Genomic DNA, 17,054 nt, shown 5'->3' with positions numbered 1-17,054 from the left:
GGATGAGCTCGAGAGCGGAAGAGCCCGATCACTTAGGATGAGCTCGAGAGCGGAAGAGCCCGATCACTTAGGATGAGCTCGAGAGCGGAGGAGCCCGATCACTTAGGATGAGCTCGAGAGCGGAGGAGCCCGATCACTTAGGATGAGCTCGAGAGCGGAAGAGCTCCATCACTTAGGATGAGCTCGAGCTTGCTGATGGATTTGGGTGCTATAATTACATTTGTGGGGTGGTCCATTTTTCCACCAACACTACCCCCCGACTTCCGAGTCCGAGCTGCTTTTTGGCTCGGACGAAGGAAGTAGTTCAGTCATCGATCGTCCTGGTGCTGTGAGCGTTCTTACACCAAGGCGACTGAAGACGCTTTTTCTGCTCGGAGTCCGTTCTTTGGGGACGTCGGCAGAGAAGAATCCAAGTAAAGATAAATGAGAATGTAAAGACATTAAATGAATGGGTACCTTGTACCGTGTGCGTCCTTGCGCCGAGGCGACTGAAGACGCTTCTCTGCTCGGACTCCGTTCTTTGGGGACGTCGGCAGAGAAATCCAAAAATAGAAGAGCGGGCTGAGCTCGTTGGCTGAAGACGATGGAGCACGAGCCGAGCTCGTCCGGTCAGAGAGGACCGCTAACTCATAGCCGATGGAGCACGAGTCGAGCTCGTCCGGTCAGAGAGGACCGCTAACTCATATTCGGGGAGCACGAGCCGAGCTCGACGGTGGAAGCCGATGGAGCACGAGCCGAGCTCGTCCGGTCAGAGAGGACCGCTAACTCATATTCGGGGAGCACGAGCCGAGCTCGACGGTGGAAGCCGATGGAGCACGAGCCGAGCTCGTCCGGTCAGAGAGGACCGCTAACTCATAGCCGATGGAGCACGAGCCGAGCTCGTCCGGTCAGAGAGGACCGCTAACTCATCTCCCGACGTCTCGGGCATCCCTATAGCCGGGGCATCCTGACGTCTCGGGGCATCCCGACGGATCGAGGCATCCCGACGTCTCGGGGCATCCTGACCGTGGTCAGGGTAGGAGCACGAGCCGAGCTCGTCCGGTCAGAGAGGACCGCTAACTCATAGCCGATGGAGCACGAGCCGAGCTCGTCCGGTCAGAGAGGACCGCTAACTCATATCCCGACGTCTCGGGCCATCCCGACAGATCGGGGCATCCCGTTGCGGCAGGGCATCCCAATATATTGGGGCATCCTGACGTCTCAGGGTAGGAGAACGAGCCGAGCTCGTTGGCTAACCTGAAAATAGATAAAATATTGAATTTATTTGAAGCCAAAGTGGCGTCCTGTACCTTTTGGAGATATTTTGATAGCTCTCGAGCTTCGAAGTCCCTCAGGACTTGGTTCGGCACCGGCCTTCTTTGGCTTGATTTTTTAGGTGTTTTGCGCTCGGGTTTCTGAGCTCGGTCTGCATGAGCTCGACGGGGGCTTCAGTGATGGCGACGCTCTGAAAGGGGAGCAATGTCGCGGACGCCGTCCCAAGGACTTACGCCCGTAAGGAGGGAGTACATGCTGGTTTCTTGCTTGCTGCCGGAAGACAGAAGACTTGGAAGGATAATGGGATTTAATGGGGCTGTACCCTTTGTCACAGAGGCTTACAATCCCATTTTAAAGCTCCATAACTTTCCTTCTCCAGACCTCAGCTTTTATTTCTCTTTCCCCCCAACTCGTTGACGTGAGACTTGGACTACTACTTCTCACTGGTTGCCCCCACATACGTCGTTGCAGCGGGAGCCATGCCTGATTCGAGATGGCTCGGGAGTCAAGAGAAAGTTTCTTCCTCTGCTTCACATGATTCCGTGGAGGCGGCACAGGAGGGGCCTCCACTTGTTGCAGGCTTTGGGCTGCAAATAGCTAGCGCTTGGACTTGCTGCACAAGCGCATCGAAGTGCTCGAGTTGGACTTGTGGAACTTGATCTACCGAAGATCTTGATGGTGAATTTTGGACTGAGCGTTTGGGACTTGGAGCATGATACTCAAAGGGGAAACCCGCTTGTAGGGGGCTCCGGTTGAACTGGAGCCGGAGGAGGCGGTGCCGTTGGGATGCCCCTGGGTTGCAGGCTTTGGACAGCGGTAGCCAGGGCCTGCACCTGTTGTACCAGGGCATCGAACTGCTCCGGCCGAACTTGATGAACTGACTCGGTCGGAGGTGATGAGTTTCGGACGGAACGCTCCGGGCTAGGTGGAGGACGTTGAGAGGCATTGGAAGCCCCTTTGCTTCTTAGCTTCATGGCAGCGAACTCGGGCCCTTCCTCTAGCGCCAACTGTTGCTGGAAATTGGACCCGGAGGCCGCCGTGAAGCCGGGGAAGGAGGAGCTCCGCTGCTGCAGGGGGCGGACGGCGGTGCGCCGGCTGGCTGCGTCCTCCGCTGCGGGGGAGTGTGCAAGTCCTGCAAGGAAAACCGGTGGCCGGGCTCCCCGGCGCCGGCCCTCCGATGCCTAAGTCAGAGGGGGCAAGTATGTGGAGAGAGCAGGGAAGAGAGTATATGGAGAAGACAGCAAGAACATTTGGATAAGATAAAGAAGACGAAGAGGATGATGTCATCAATTGTGTCTGTGCTTCCTCCCACCCCCTCCCGGAGGGTTCAGTCCGGGGAGTTTTTGTTAGGGGTTTCTCAGAGTCCGTTCGGAGAGAGTGTCCGTCCGGAGAGTCCTCTCCTTCCTCTTCCCCCCCAGGCTTCCTTTTATAAAAGGATTTGGTTACCTGGGAGGTGACAGGAGGTTTGTCCTGTTCTTTGATAATTGGGCACGATTTAGCCCATTAATGGTGTAGTGGAGAACGGGACCGGATCAGACCGGAACCAGGGAGTTGTCACGGTCGATCGGACCTGTTGGAGTTGTTGAACCGCCGGCCGTGGTGGGCCTGGGGTCCGTGGATGGTAAGTGCATTTATTACTGAATGAACCGGCGGTCAGGTAGAGCCATACGCTCTGATGGTTCAGTGATCCGGAGATCGTCTTGGGCCGTGTTCATTAAATGACTGAGTGCATCGGAGACTTGAGGGAGTCTCATGCATTAATGGCAGGTCGTGGCGAATACCTGCGGAGATCTTATGCCTTGATGGCTTGGAGATAGCAGCAGGTTGTAGTGGAGTTGTCAGGTCCCTTAGAGGGTTAGGTGGAAATTGGATATTTGGCTAAGGCATGGGCTTGGCCTGCTGTGCTCGGCCTTCTGGTCTCGGCCTTCTGGTCTCGGCCTTCTGGTCTCGGCTCTCTGGTCTCGGCCTTCTGGTCTCGGCTCTCTGGTCTCGGCTCTCTGGTCTATGAGCTCGAGAGCGGAAGAGCTCGATCACTTAGGATGAGCTCGAGAGCGGAAGAGCCCGATCACTTAGGATGAGCTCGAGAGCGGAAGAGCTCCATCACTTAGGATGAGCTCGAGCTTGCTGATGGATTTGGGTGCTATAATTACATTTGTGGGGTGGTCCATTTTTCCACCAACAATAGTATATCGAGATGTTACCCGATTTAACGTGAGTTACGTGATGTACATTAATTACAAAATAACGGACAACTGCACGTTTATAATGTGGAAACCATCCTACATGAGCAGGATACAGCGGTAATTATATTGATTTCAGTGTTGCCACAACTCAAGATCTTTGTTTTTCGATTTTTACTAGAGTTGTTCACTTCAATTAATGCCGAGGTGAAAAAAGATCAATCTCACCTGAGGTTGTATGTAATATGCAACGTTTCGTTCGTCTCTTATAATATTTAATTATATATTTTTTTAAATTATAAAAAATATATGTAATAAAATAAGTTGATTTAGATTTAAAATAGATGTCGGCCGAGTCACTTTATTTTGAGATTCGGTTTCTCTTTTCAATCTTTTGGTATTTTTCTTCTCGGGCACATGAGCTCACACTTCCCAGTGCCTTCGGCAGGACCTGCACCAAACCCATTTTCCCTTGTGCCTTAACATCATTATTTATTAAAGGACAGCTGACAGCCTCGCCTTGGATCCCTCTCTGCCCCTTTTTGTCCCCCCAAGTTGCGGTTCTCAATATTTAAGATGCGGAATCGTAGAGAGACATGTCTTGCGCGTATATCATTTTTTGTCGCTTTAAGAAAAAATTCACAGTGTTGTCAAGCGAGGTGGTGATTCTTCGCCACCACCTCAAGCTTTCTATCTCATGCCAAAAAAATCCTTCATCTAAAATACTTTAAAAAAAGAAAAAAAAAGAATAAATATAAAAAAAAGAAAGAGAGACAAGAGCTACAAGTGCTTGCTTACTTTTTTTTTTCTCGATCAGCAGCTATAAAAATAAATATGAGAAAGAAAGGAAAAGCACTATGCTCGAATTATAATTCATTCAACACCCTGGCGGAAATCAGCCATATCTCAATTCAGCCACCCTGCTCTTGCATTTTCTTTCAAAAGTCCCTTGGCAGCATTTAACGAATTTACCCCTCCCCCTCACGTCTCAATCACTAGCTGTAATTAATATCATAGTACAGGAGGTATGTTGTTGTTCAGTTGCTAGTCTTACTTTAGTCGTTCAGGCAACTTTTTATGCGCACATGACTTCATCTGAAAGCATTTTTCCTTTCCTCACTCTGATGGCCGCATCCACATCCACAGGGTGTAAAAAAAAAATAAAAAAATATTTTTTTTGTTTTTTGTTTTTTCTTGATGCTTAACTTTTTTTTAAAAAAAAAATTACACAAACACTACATATGGAAGCTATGGTGCGGGAAGATGAGCCATATTTGGTGCATAAACTCTTTTATTTATAGTTATCAAATGTTTCTAAAAGACTAGCTTGGTGCATGCTTGAAAACGATGCTCTGGTTATCTTGTGAGCCCTGAAAATTTTGAATGGAGATCAGATTAAGTAATTTTCTTTATATTAAAATTTATATTTTAATTATAATTTTATCAACATTAATAACTTCGAATTATAATAGCAAAAATGGAATTAATGCGGTATACAAATTGCCTGTGATTGATATGGCATGGAAAGATTACTGAAAATTATGGCAAGTAAAACTCGGAAGACAATACAAGACTGGAATACGATATTCCACGGTAATTTAAAAATCAATAAAAATTAAATACATTATCCGTATTACCGTATAATGACAATCACCTTGACAAAGCCTTTATAGTGTATTCCTTCAATAATAACAACTATAGGGAGAAGAAGTTAATTAAGAGAAGTAAATCTGAACGGAAAGACCAACCAATTCAAATATATTAAATACACGATCTCCGACGATAAAAGATCAGGAAAGCCCCCCACCAAACCCGTCTTCCTACTTCCCCCTTGGTTACCCCCCTGAGATGGGCGCACCTCTGCCCCTCCTCCGCCTCCCCTCCGCCGCCGCCGCCGCCGCCGCCCTCCTCCTCCTTCTTCTCCTCCATCTCCCCCCCACCGCCGCTGCCGCCGCCGCCCTCAACTTCTCCTTCCCCTCCTTTGATATATCCGAGGCCCACACCAACCTCACCATGGTTGACGACGCCAACATCAACCAGGGCGCCCTCCAGCTCACCCCCGACACCCTCAACAGCGTCGAATACCTCGTCAACAAGTCCGGCCGCGTCCTTCTCAGCCACTCTTTTACCCTGTGGCGAGACCTCCCCGCTCCCTCCACCAATTCCACCACCATCGCCGACGCCGACGCAGCCGGCAGCGGCGGCAAGCACGTCGCCTCCTTCAACACGACGTTCTCCATCAACGTCTACCGCGTCGACAACGCCACACCCGGCGAGGGCTTGGCCTTCATCATCGCCCCGGAGCTCGACATGCCCGCCCGCAGCGATGCCGGCTTCCTCGGCCTCACCAACGCCACCCTCAACGGCGACCCCAACAACCACCTCGTCGCCGTCGAGTTCGACACCTTCAAGCAGCCCTACGACCCCGACAACAACCACGTCGGCCTCGACATCAACAACGTCTCCTCCATCGCCTACGCCTCGCTGACCCCGTTCGGCATCCAAATCGCTCCATCCGTCGCCACCAACTACACCATCTGGATCGACTACGATGGCGGCGACCGCCACATCTGGATCTACATGGCGGTCCAGGGCAAGCCGAAGCCGAGCTTCTCCGTGCTTAATTCGTCGCTCGACCTCGGCGCCCACCTTCTTAGAGAGTCGTACTTCGGCTTCTCGGCCTCTACCGGGAGCGAGTACCAGCTCAACTGCATTCTCTCTTGGAGTCTAACCGTCGAGGATCTCTCTGAAGGCAATGATGGTAGCAGAGGCTGGCCTGCCTGGAAGTTCGCCGTGGCGATCGGTGTTCCGGCGGCGGCCGCCTTGGTACTAGGCCTCCTGGTGTTCTTTTATATGAGGAGGCGCCCGGTGGGGGACGACCCCAGCTTGTTGATTGACAAGTTGAAGAGTCTGCCGGGGCAACCAAAGGAGTTCATGTTTGATGAGCTAAAGAAAGCTACGAATAACTTTGATGAGAAATTGAAGCTTGGACAAGGGGGATTTGGGATGGTGTACAAGGGAGTGCTGCCGGGGGACAACCCGGGAGAGAAGATTGAGGTGGCCGTGAAGAAGTTTTCGAGGGAGAACAGCAAGGGTGGTCAAGACGACTTCATTCACGAGCTCAGTATCATCAATCGCCTCCGCCACAAGCATCTCGTCCGTTTAGTTGGTAATTTTCTCAAAACTCCCAAGATTCATTTTCCTTCTCTCTTTTAGTTTCTTAATTTTGCCTCGCAATTTGTTGTTCCATGATCCATATCCCACTTTTGATCTTAAAGTTTCTCAAGTTTTCTTTACCCTTCTCTTTGCATGTAAATTTTCAGGAATATAGATTTGTGTCCTAAATCTTTTAGATCTGTCCCAAGGGGACGGGCTAACAGATGGAGTTGGTAGGGGATGAACCGGTCAGCATCTCGTGTGATATAAAAAATTATTTTTGAAATCTATTACGGGAATTTGAAATTGCTTGTCACGTTGGTTATTGTTATATTAAGGACTTGAACATCTCGGCAACTCAACCTTTCAATATCAATTGCGTGGCATTTTGACTCTCTATGTTAATTTAAGACCCAGATAACCTTAATACTGTCACGCCCCAAGCGTCGGCGGTGCTTCCGGAGAAGATGATACAGGCCCTTTGTCGCGAGAAATAAATTGCAACAAGCACAACATATTAGTGCATTACTTTGCTTGTTTTGTACACTAAAATATGTATAACGAGACCATATATGCACGGCATCCATTAAAGTTTGATAAAACTCAAGGAGTTCTAGGAAAATTTAAAAGAAATAAAGTCTTCTTTTTTTTTTTTTGCTTTGACTGTCATATTATGAGTAGGACCCGATTATTTTTTAAAATACATCTATATATGTTTTATGGTGATTGAAAATCTAATTCCTCTCAATTCGGGGATCATAAAACAAATTTTTTGTTCGGCAAACAAGTAGTCTCGATCATCAAATGGTAGCCAAATAACAAATTGAAAATTAAGCTGCTATATTGTCTTCTTATACATACACAACTATGGAAAAGTAAAATTTGAAAGAAAAAATAAATTAGAGACTTGGAGGAGATCTAACAACAAGAATGGTGGTGATTAACTATAGGGTGGTGTCATAAGATTGGTGTTCTGCTCTTGGTGTATGATTACATGCCGAACGGCAGCCTAGACCAGCACCTGTTCGGCGGCGACGACAGGCCTCTGCTCAGCTGGGAGCGGCGCTACAACATCATCGCCGGCGTGGCCTCGGCCCTCCACTACCTCCACAACGAGTACGACCAAAAGGTGGTGCACCGCGACCTGAAGGCCTCCAACGTCATGCTGGACGCCGCCTTCCACGCCCGCCTCGGCGACTTCGGCCTCGCCCGCGCCATCGACATCGACAAGACCTCCTACACCGAGCGCGAGCTCGGCGGGGTCCCAGGCACCATGGGCTACATCGCCCCGGAGTGCTTCCACACCGGCCGCGCCACCCGGGAGTCCGACGTCTTCGCCTTCGGCGCCGTCGTCCTCGAGACCGTCTGCGGGCGCCGCCCCCGCTGCGACGTCGCCGGATTCCAGTTCCTCGCCGACTGGGTCTGGAAGCTATACCGGGAGCGCCGCCTCCTCGACGCCGTGGACCCCCGCCTCGCCTACGCCGACGATTACGTGGCCGCCGACGTCGAGCGGCTCCTCCTGCTCGGGTTGGCGTGCAGCCTCCCCACCCCGGCGGATCGGCCGAAGACGGCGACGATAGTCCAGATCATATCCCGGTCGGTGGATCCGCCGGCGGTTCCCCCGTTCAAGCCGCCGTTCGTGTGGCCGGCGGCGGGGCCCATCGACGACGAGGGGGCGGAGGACGGGGAGTCGAGTAGGTTGACCAGCACCGTGGTGACGTCGTCCTACTGTCCGTCATCCTCGGGGTGGACCCCACGGTATATCAGCACGGAGGGACACGTGGAAGCCAGCGATGCCCTGGTGTGACGTTCCATGGTTCTAAAAATGCATAAATAGAGGAAGGTAGAGAAGACCGACCGATCCACCTTTAATTTTATCTTATTTTATTATGGGGAGAAAAGGATGGGCAGTGATTCCCCGAGGGCTCGGCATAGGCTGGCTCGGTGTAGTTAGAAAAAATGTTTTGGGTCCATGTGTGCGAGCTGCCAACTTTCTTTTCTAATTTTTCTATTTTCCTCTTTTGTGTCCCTTTTTCTTTGTTTGTTTCTGTTTGTTGGCTTCAAATTTGGAATCTTTTCATCAATTTTGATGAGAGGATCCTAAGTTTTCTAGTTAAATGCTTAATTATAAGTATGGTCCTTGTAACATTATATTAATGTCTTCCATGTACAAACCATTCATTGTATTCAAACATAGTGTGATCTGTATAATATTTTATTATGGCTCATCAAGCAATTATAAATCTATCATGTAATTTTTTTTTCATTGCTCTCTTTTAAACTGGCATTTGACATACTGTAAAATTGATAAGAAACAGAAAAGTTACATATTAACTTATCTGTAATGAGATTAGTACGATGTCTAAGGCATGTCTTTTAATTTTATTTGCTCTGTATTTTTTTATTAATATATATATTATAAGTATAGATATACCTAATAAAATCAGAAAACAAGTCACGAAAAGTTCTATGCAATTTTTCTCCTCCAGCTCATAAAATATTTTGAAGTGGTAGGCTATATAAAAAGTCATCCAATCTGTAATTTTATTAGTTTTTCGCAATGCATACGTGATCTAGAAGGTCACTTCATATGCGCTTCTCTAATTAACTATGGTCTTGGTGGGTCACATCAATATTTTTTCTTGTAATATTCAGAACGAGTGTTTATATGAATACAAAAATTTATAAAACAGAAAATACAATACCTACCCTTAAGTCTTCCTTCGGGACAAAGCAGGTACGGATGTGGACATGCCCTTCTTTAATGTTATCTTTCTTAGAATATATATGTACATGTCTTGTCAGGAGGGTGGTTTCTGGCTGAACTCAGGCCTCCATCAATGCCAAAAGCATTCTCTTTGTCTCATGAGGGATGGTAGATTTTGAATGATCGAAGTTGGAATTTTGAATGATGATTAGGAAGGATCGTAGAAATGGAGTGAAGGGGAAGAAGTAAGCAGATGCTGGTCCACCACACAGCAGGGATAAGCATTTAGGAGATTAAGATAACTCCACTGAAAGGGATGTGGGTACGAATCAAAGGCCTAGCTCTCATTTACCAAATAAAAAAAGGCCTAGCTCGGGAAATGCGACAGCTACCATATGTATATGATTTCTATGTTTATATAACCTTCCTACTTTTGCCGGCTGCCCAAGTTGACCACGTTGATCATGTGTTTAGAATATCTTCTAGTTTAGAGACCATATCATTAGGAGGATAATTAGCAAAAATGACCACCCATTAATTACACGCATGCAAGGCCCTTTCTAGTGACACTTTCAATACAAACAATGATTTTTTATACGTTTAATACAAATACAAATTTTTCTTTCACCTGCACAAATTACATAAGCAAAAAAAAGAAAAAAGGAAAAAAAAGAGAAGGTGTTTCATAATGGGTAAGAGTCACCCTGCTTGCTGGACGATGAATCTTCTGCAACTTGCACTTGTCACCGTAACTATTGGACATACGCTAATAACTTGACTCTCAACACGCGTATTGAAACTTCTAAGATCATACATGGCCAATGTGACATGGCATAGTATATTGAAACTTGGTCGTAGGCTAAATTTTAGATATTATTAAAGACTTTACTATGCATTAAATCCCACGTAACTAGAAAGTAATCTAATGGCCAAAGTTAGGACTCATTTGGTTTGTGAAACTATTTTTTTTTACTAGAATATTTTTTCTGAGAAGATAATTTTTGGAAATATGATATCTGAAAAAATTATTTTAGTATGTTTAGTTGATCATGAAAAAGTGGCACATCTTAAAATGACTTATATTTGATTGAGCATCTATTTTCTGAAAAAGTTGTATGAAATACTTATTATACTCTCGCGGATAGAAAAGTGTTTCTTCTTGGTCCTCTTTATTTGTCAAATGACATCACTATGAGGTGTAGCGACTATGGTAGTTGATGTATGAATTTTGCCTTGACTGTTGAGAAGCTACTACTCTTGCAGCTAGTCTAGGAAAAGATTGAGGATTTTGTCCTTCTTCCTTTGATTCCCTTAATAAAGAGAAAGATTTTACTTAAACAAAAATCTTAATTCTCAATTAGTGGAAACGTAGTTTTTCTATACCTTTCATGATTTTTTTTTTCATGAAATATAGAAATCTTATTTCTATGAAAATGCTGCTTTTACGTCGCTCTTCTTTGAAAACTCTAATCAAATAAAAAATATTTTTTTATTTTTTTGTTGACCATATTTTTTTTCTCCACAAACCCAACAAGTTCTTATCGTTCGGGCCCACTGGGATATGGTCGGTGCTTATAAGAATTTTGTTACTCGTAAAGTATCTCTTGCAGTCTTACTCTTCCTTTAGGGTTAGGTTGGCGTCTTTTTTATATCCCTACTTGTCTAAACGGAGTTTCTCTGAACATGGTAAAAGATAGGATTATAAATGGAAAAGATGGTCAATCCGTACACATGTTGGCTCGGTGCAGGTCACCAAAAACTTTCTCAGTTCAGGTCAGATGCCATGTTCCATTTCATACGTTCTCCTCCCTCTCCTTGTTCGCCCTAGTTTTCCTTCCTTTGAGGTGATGGGTGTTTTGTCTGCAAGCGATAGGTTCATGTACCATCCGTCGAGATGAGAGGGAAAGACCCAGGTCTTACCCAGGAGTAAAGGTTCAAGTTATATGCAGCATACCAAAGAAGATGATGGTCGACCCAGTCATTGATATATATATATATATATATATATATGTCAGTCATATCTCCTGGCCAATGTCTATAGGACTAGTCATCTGTCACCTGCATGGTCCAAAAATCAGACAAATTGGAGAAGACTCTTGGAATGGATATTCGTCACCAACTTTAGCACATATATAGATTCTAAAGCGTGCTTAACCGCTTGTTTATCCATCAGATAATGGAGAGTTTTAATATAACATTGGTAGAAAATTCTAAAAGTCATTCTCAAAAATCTTAATACATTGCATATCAAAAGATAAAAAAATCAACGAACAAGTTAACTTACCATTTAGAATGGTATCCGTACACTTTCAGCTTCTTTATTATGAATAATAATACAAATGAATAGATTTTTTAGGGGTAGATATGCAAAAATAACGAGAATTAAATCTGAAAAGCTCATAAATACAATCTGTAAACTCTGTAGTTGTTCCGAGTGGTCCATTTGACTGACGACCTTTCCTTTGTATAAACTCAGATCCGGATGTTTCAAAGTCATCTGAAATTCCTTTGCACCTCGGTGATAGAGGAACGTCTATTTGGCTGGACGGAATTGTTAGAAATTCTTAAGAAACTTTCCTTGAAATGAAAAAGAAAAAATATTCTTTCTGACGGACCTATGCAGCTTAGCAGCACATTTTTCCAAGTTTTCTCTATTCGTAGCGAAGAATACAAGACTATATGATGTCTCAAGGCAAGTCCAATGTTTGATTATGGTCCCGTAGTCTTAGGGTTTGCATCTTGCTAACTTGGTAGGCAACCACCAATATAAATTTATTTTTATTTGCTTTAATTTTTATGCCATTCAATAAGATTCATTTTCCATATTAAACTGCAAAAGTTAGATAAGAACTCCGATGGTATCTCTATTTAGATGACCATCCAACCGACAATTCGAATGCTTACATAGGATTACTGGTTTTTATTTACATTCATAATCAAGGCTCAATCAAAGTTATGTGGGTATTTGGCTAGTAGTGAATTTATTTCTTATTATCAAGTGCAATTTTCAGCACCTTTTCTCCATCATATTCCCACAAACGCACCACAACCCATATTAAGTATGGAGACTTTCTTGTCATGAAATTATCCCTTATTTTAACTTAGAAATATATTTCCAAGAACCCTTCCAGTAATATAAGATGAAACTATCCTAACAAAGATTTACCGTCTCGGTACCGAATTCTATACATATACTATTTTATTATACTCTGGTATGAAGACAGATTCGGCATACCAAGTATTACAATATCGTACCTGTTGCTGGGGGTCCAAACCGAGAACGATTGGCACAGCGGTGTGAACGGGGTTCCCTGGAAATTACTTCGGTTGCGCTCCACCTTCCGCCGGAAAACCTGCAAGCAAGCCTCGCACCACCACCGGGGTAGTGGGGGCCCTCCGACGATCAAGTTAGGGGAGATCGAAGGAGAAGAAGAGGTAGCAGGTAAGATAATACTCTGGAAAATCTTGCTTACCCTCCCCTTCCCCCCCAGCCGCATATATATCAGGCTGGGGGGTTTTTCTGGGGATTGGTCATCGTGTGGCACGATGGGGTTGCCACTGACATGGTCGTTACAGGGCGTCGTGGGGCAGCGCTGGGTACGGCCATGGCAGGGCGTAGTGGAGCTCCGCTTTGTACGGCTGTTACAGGGGATCGTGGGGCAGCGCCGGATACGGCCGTTGCAGGGAGTAGTGGAGCAGGGGGCCGCGGCGTGCCTCAGGGGAACAGTCTGTTGTTGTCAAGAGTTTGCCGACTCGGGGTCGGATCGCTGGATCAAGGGGCAGCCGACTCGGGGTCGGACTGCGGAGCCGAAGATATCCGACCCGAGGTCGGATTGCTGGATCAAGGGGCGGCCGACTAACAGCAAACTAGGTTCTAACTTCAAATTATAATGGAAGGAAATGAGGGTAGAGAGCTGCTGGGGTCAGGGTAGGGTACCCTAACTTGAGACATCCTAACAAGCCAAACTGGTAGTCATGGCAGCAAAAAGAAAATGGGCTGGCCTACTATGAAGGGCCCATCCGTCCATGGGTACAGTGTCTCTCAAAGGGCCCATATAGAGGCCTAACCACTAGCCCAAAGAAACCAAATCGAGAGAGCCTTTCTGCGTCCGACGCGGCTCCCTCTCGCGTCGTTCCGAGACCACTCTCTCTTTTCCGTGAACGGTAACAGCGTTTCCAAACGCCGTTGGACACGCGGCGCTTAACACCAAACCCGGACTGTCCTCGTCCGTTTTCCCAACGGTCATGACCACTATAAATTTAAATCTAGACTTCCATGGCGGGTGTCTCTTTTTTTCTCGCTCCTACTCTCCTGCCTCCATCAAATTACCAAGGAGTGGAGAGAGAAGAAGAGAGAAGCCTTGGCTTAAGAGTATTCGACGCTCGCCACCCACCGTCATGGAGTCAGAGGCTTCCATCACTAACAAGACGGAGTCTTTGAGTTCTGTCTTCGGTAGCAGCTTGGAGGCAGACTCATTCATGGAGGTGAACTCATTCATGCAGTCTGAACCCTCCAGTCCCCTGTCCAGCCCTTCCACCGAATCGGCCAAATCATTCAGCTCGGTAACGAGCCCTTGCGACTCCCTCCTTTGCTCTCCATATATCGAGCTCGACGAGAAACACTTCGTGAACAACAACGCGATGCGCATGCTCAACCTCTATGGACGCCATATAGAAGCAAATAACTTGAAGAGAAGCGGGAGGGATGCTTTCATCTCCCATGCTCGATGGCTCCAACAGAACTACCAAGAGCTAAAGGTCGCTCGCCTCCGTCTTTGCTTCTCGAACCCTTCGGAGTACACAAACGATGCCATGGAGTGGATTAGAATGGCCACCACTAGGGATGTCGAAGAGCTCCATATCGATTTCTCTATCCCTGACCATGACCGAAGGTACCCCGAGTGCTTCAAAAGCTATGCTGAATTACCACCAGATGTCTATATGTTGCGTGATTCCCTTCATACGCTAAGGCTGTCAGGATGCAAATTTCAGCCTGCTTTGTTTGGCAAGTTTAGTGCACTGAGGAAGTTATCTATTGAAAGGGTTGAATTCGATCGAGAATCGCTTCAGGTCCTCGTAGCAAATTGTTGGCATCTAGAGGATCTTAAACTTAAGATGTTGGGCCATCTGACCAATATCAATATTAATGATTTTAGGCATCGAATCAAGAGAGTAACGATCGAAGAATGTATTCCATTGATGGAAGCCAACATTGTTATGCCAGGTCTCCAATATTTTAGGTACTCTGGAATCGCGGTGCCCATTGTCATCAAGGACTACTATACAATTGAGGAGGCAGAACTTGATTTTAGTCAGCAATTTGAACTCGGTCATCATGGCGGATTAATCTCGGAAATTCTCATATGCCTACAGAATGCAAGAGTACTCACAGTATGCAGTTACCTAACCCGGGTATGTCCTTTGATCAACGACTTTTGTTTCGAGTCATTGTAATTCTAGTGTTTAGGTGATTTTTCTATATATGATAACTTTTAGTTGTATCCCCCTGGTATTTTTTGTTGTTTCTTTTTGTCATGCCGTTACTTGTCACTATGTTTAGTGATACTGATCTACCATCATTTGTCTTACTCATTGTTGTCTTGGTTTTTATTAGATTTACGGTTGTGTTTACAAGTAAAATTTACTATTGTTGACTGACAAAATATAATCTAGAGCGATTTTGTTGATAAGATGATGATAACTTACATCTGTTTCTTAAAAAAACTCCTCCTCCTTAGTTTCTGTTTTTTAAAATTTTGTTTTGATTCAACTTCCTATGTCATATATATTCTTGTTTTTGATGAAATTACGTTATAATATTGGATAGTCTTTCTGCCTTTGCTGATGTTTTCTACCTTTAAGACAATCACACAATGTTCTTAAATAATTTATTAACCTGATTTCTATCATATGTGAAGGTAATTGGTTCTGAAAATCTTTACTTGCCAACAATCATAATACAACTACGACATCTGATACTAATGAAGGCAACATTACACAAAGATGAGTCAGCAGGAATCATATTTCTACTAGCAAGTTACCCAAAGTTGGAAACTTTAACAATTAACATGGGCTATCAGACACAACTTGCACCTAGAATCCTCAGCGTGAGTGTTTTCAATTGTTCGGTTTTGAATTAAATGTATCATCATTTCCTCTCTTTATTTTTTTTTTCTTGGCCAATTGCAGGATGAAGAATATAATTTTAATACTCCATTTGATGCCGAAAGGTTTTGGGAAGCACAGACCTCACCCATCACATGCCTTGATATGTACCTGAAGAAGGTCAATATCATGAACTTCAGAGGGCATAAAAATGAAGTACACTTTCTTAAATATCTGCTGAAGAAATCGGCAAGATTGGAAGAGTTATCTATTACCATTACAAGTGATATGCCGGATTGGGAGAACTTGCAGGGGAGCTCTATATCTGCTGCTAAACAACTGCAACACTGTGAGAAAGCTTCACCAATAGTTCAGATAGCGATACGTTGAGAGTGTCTTACGTGGAACTCTGAAATGTAAAAGGCTTCATAATAATTGTTCCGTCTGATCATCGTTGTATGCAATAGTGTATCTAACATACTATAGTTATTATAAACTTGCCTAGTTTGGGAATTGAGAAATGCTATTCTGAAACAAGAATGTTAAAAGGGTAGTATAATATGAAAGATCTAGTACCCATGGAGCAATCACTAGAAAGAAAGCCTGCAAAGCAATGCCCAACCAATTCAAAGCCTACAGGGATATCTCCAACCTGATTACCTTTCTGAAAAATATGGTGTACTTTCCACTATATTAGAGCAAGAAGCATGGCATGGATTTAAGGATGAAATCTAGTAGATACCTCGCCCTTCATTTAGGAGACAACTAGCTGTCAATCACATTCCAACCATATCTGTAGAGCTCATAAGCCAAATACTGAAATACAATATACTACAACCCAACTACGTTTCCTGGATTTTGTTTTTTTGGAAACTCCAACTTGAGAGGGCAACCCTAAAGTTAATAACCTTCTCATTTGAAATCTCCTACAAAGGACATAAGCTACTCATGCTAGTAATTCTTGTTAGTGACTTAAAGTCTCTGTTCTTTTAGTTGCTAAACATCCATGGAATGACAGATGAGATGATAGGAAGAGCGCCAAAGCTCGCTTGCTTCAAGCTCTTTGTACCTTTTTTTTTTTAAATGGCAATTCATATAGCTCTAACGTGAGTATATCCTACCAAATCAAAAGAAAATAAAGAATACAAAAGAGGAGGTATGTCTCCTACAGATGTTCAAATGATCTCCTCATGCCTTTCAAGTTACCTGGCTTGTGGCATTACTTGACCCGAATGGTACCAATCTTAGCTGGCTTTGTTCATTTGGATCCATGACGCAGAACTTCACCTACCCCTCAGTTGGTGGCCGTTACTACAGCCTTAATGGGTCCACCCAAAAGCCATAACTTACATATCGACAAGGGAATAAAAGGATTTTTTTTTTCTCCTAAGGGTAAGGTAAGGGGGGCAAAAGCCATCCAAATTTTATTATTGAAGAAAAAGCTATTTACATAATTACTCAAAGGAGGGAAGGATTAGAGAATGTTCCCGGAAGCAGAGCTTTTAGTTACAGTCACAAAAGAACTGATTTCTCCAGTAATATCAGGGTCTTAAAATATCCGTTGAGATCCTCTCAAGACTATCAATCATTTTGACAACCTTGTTACCGGAAAAGTTTGTTTGGATCAAATTAAGCTCTAAAAAATGCAAAAA

General features: G+C 44.8%; 2 protein-coding genes across 2 annotated transcripts; both read left to right on the top strand.

The window, feature by feature from the left end:
- Window positions 1-5,184: 5,184 nt before the first annotated feature.
- LOC103713892 (putative L-type lectin-domain containing receptor kinase S.5) lies at window positions 5,185-8,835 on the top strand. The gene is made up of 2 exons (XM_008800943.6): window positions 5,185-6,603; window positions 7,541-8,835. Exons 1-2 carry the CDS (start codon window positions 5,283-5,285, stop codon window positions 8,395-8,397), a joined length of 2,178 nt encoding a protein of 725 aa, XP_008799165.4. The 5' UTR covers window positions 5,185-5,282; the 3' UTR covers window positions 8,398-8,835.
- A 4,860-nt stretch (window positions 8,836-13,695) lies between these two features.
- On the top strand, window positions 13,696-15,792 carry LOC103713893 (F-box protein At3g62230-like). Its single transcript, XM_017844448.4, has 3 exons — window positions 13,696-14,709; window positions 15,216-15,404; window positions 15,487-15,792. The coding sequence occupies exons 1-3, from the start codon at window positions 13,696-13,698 to the stop codon at window positions 15,790-15,792; spliced, it is 1,509 nt and encodes a 502-aa protein (XP_017699937.4).
- The last annotated feature ends 1,262 nt before the right edge of the window (window positions 15,793-17,054 follow it).

Source organism: Phoenix dactylifera, chromosome 18 (assembly GCF_051530095.1).
Source record: "Phoenix dactylifera cultivar Ajwa chromosome 18, Ajwa_hap1_PhDact_Kaust_v1.1, whole genome shotgun sequence".
NCBI classification, from domain to species: Eukaryota; Viridiplantae; Streptophyta; class Magnoliopsida; order Arecales; family Arecaceae; genus Phoenix; species Phoenix dactylifera.
Note: the sequence above shows the minus strand (reverse complement) of the source record. Positions and strands in the feature narration are given on the sequence as shown.

Bases quoted from the DNA above. Each gene is read 5' to 3' on its own strand.
- LOC103713892 (XM_008800943.6), top strand. From the start codon at position 5,283: ATGGGCGCACCTCTGCCCCTCCTCCGCCTCCCCTCCGCCGCCGCCGCC. The intron at 6,604-7,540 runs GTAATTTTCTCA...GATTAACTATAG, and splicing joins GCATCTCGTCCGTTTAGTTG to GGTGGTGTCATAAGATTGGT.
- LOC103713893 (XM_017844448.4), top strand. From the start codon at position 13,696: ATGGAGTCAGAGGCTTCCATCACTAACAAGACGGAGTCTTTGAGTTCT. The intron at 14,710-15,215 runs GTATGTCCTTTG...TCATATGTGAAG, and splicing joins TATGCAGTTACCTAACCCGG to GTAATTGGTTCTGAAAATCT. The intron at 15,405-15,486 runs GTGAGTGTTTTC...GGCCAATTGCAG, and splicing joins TTGCACCTAGAATCCTCAGC to GATGAAGAATATAATTTTAA.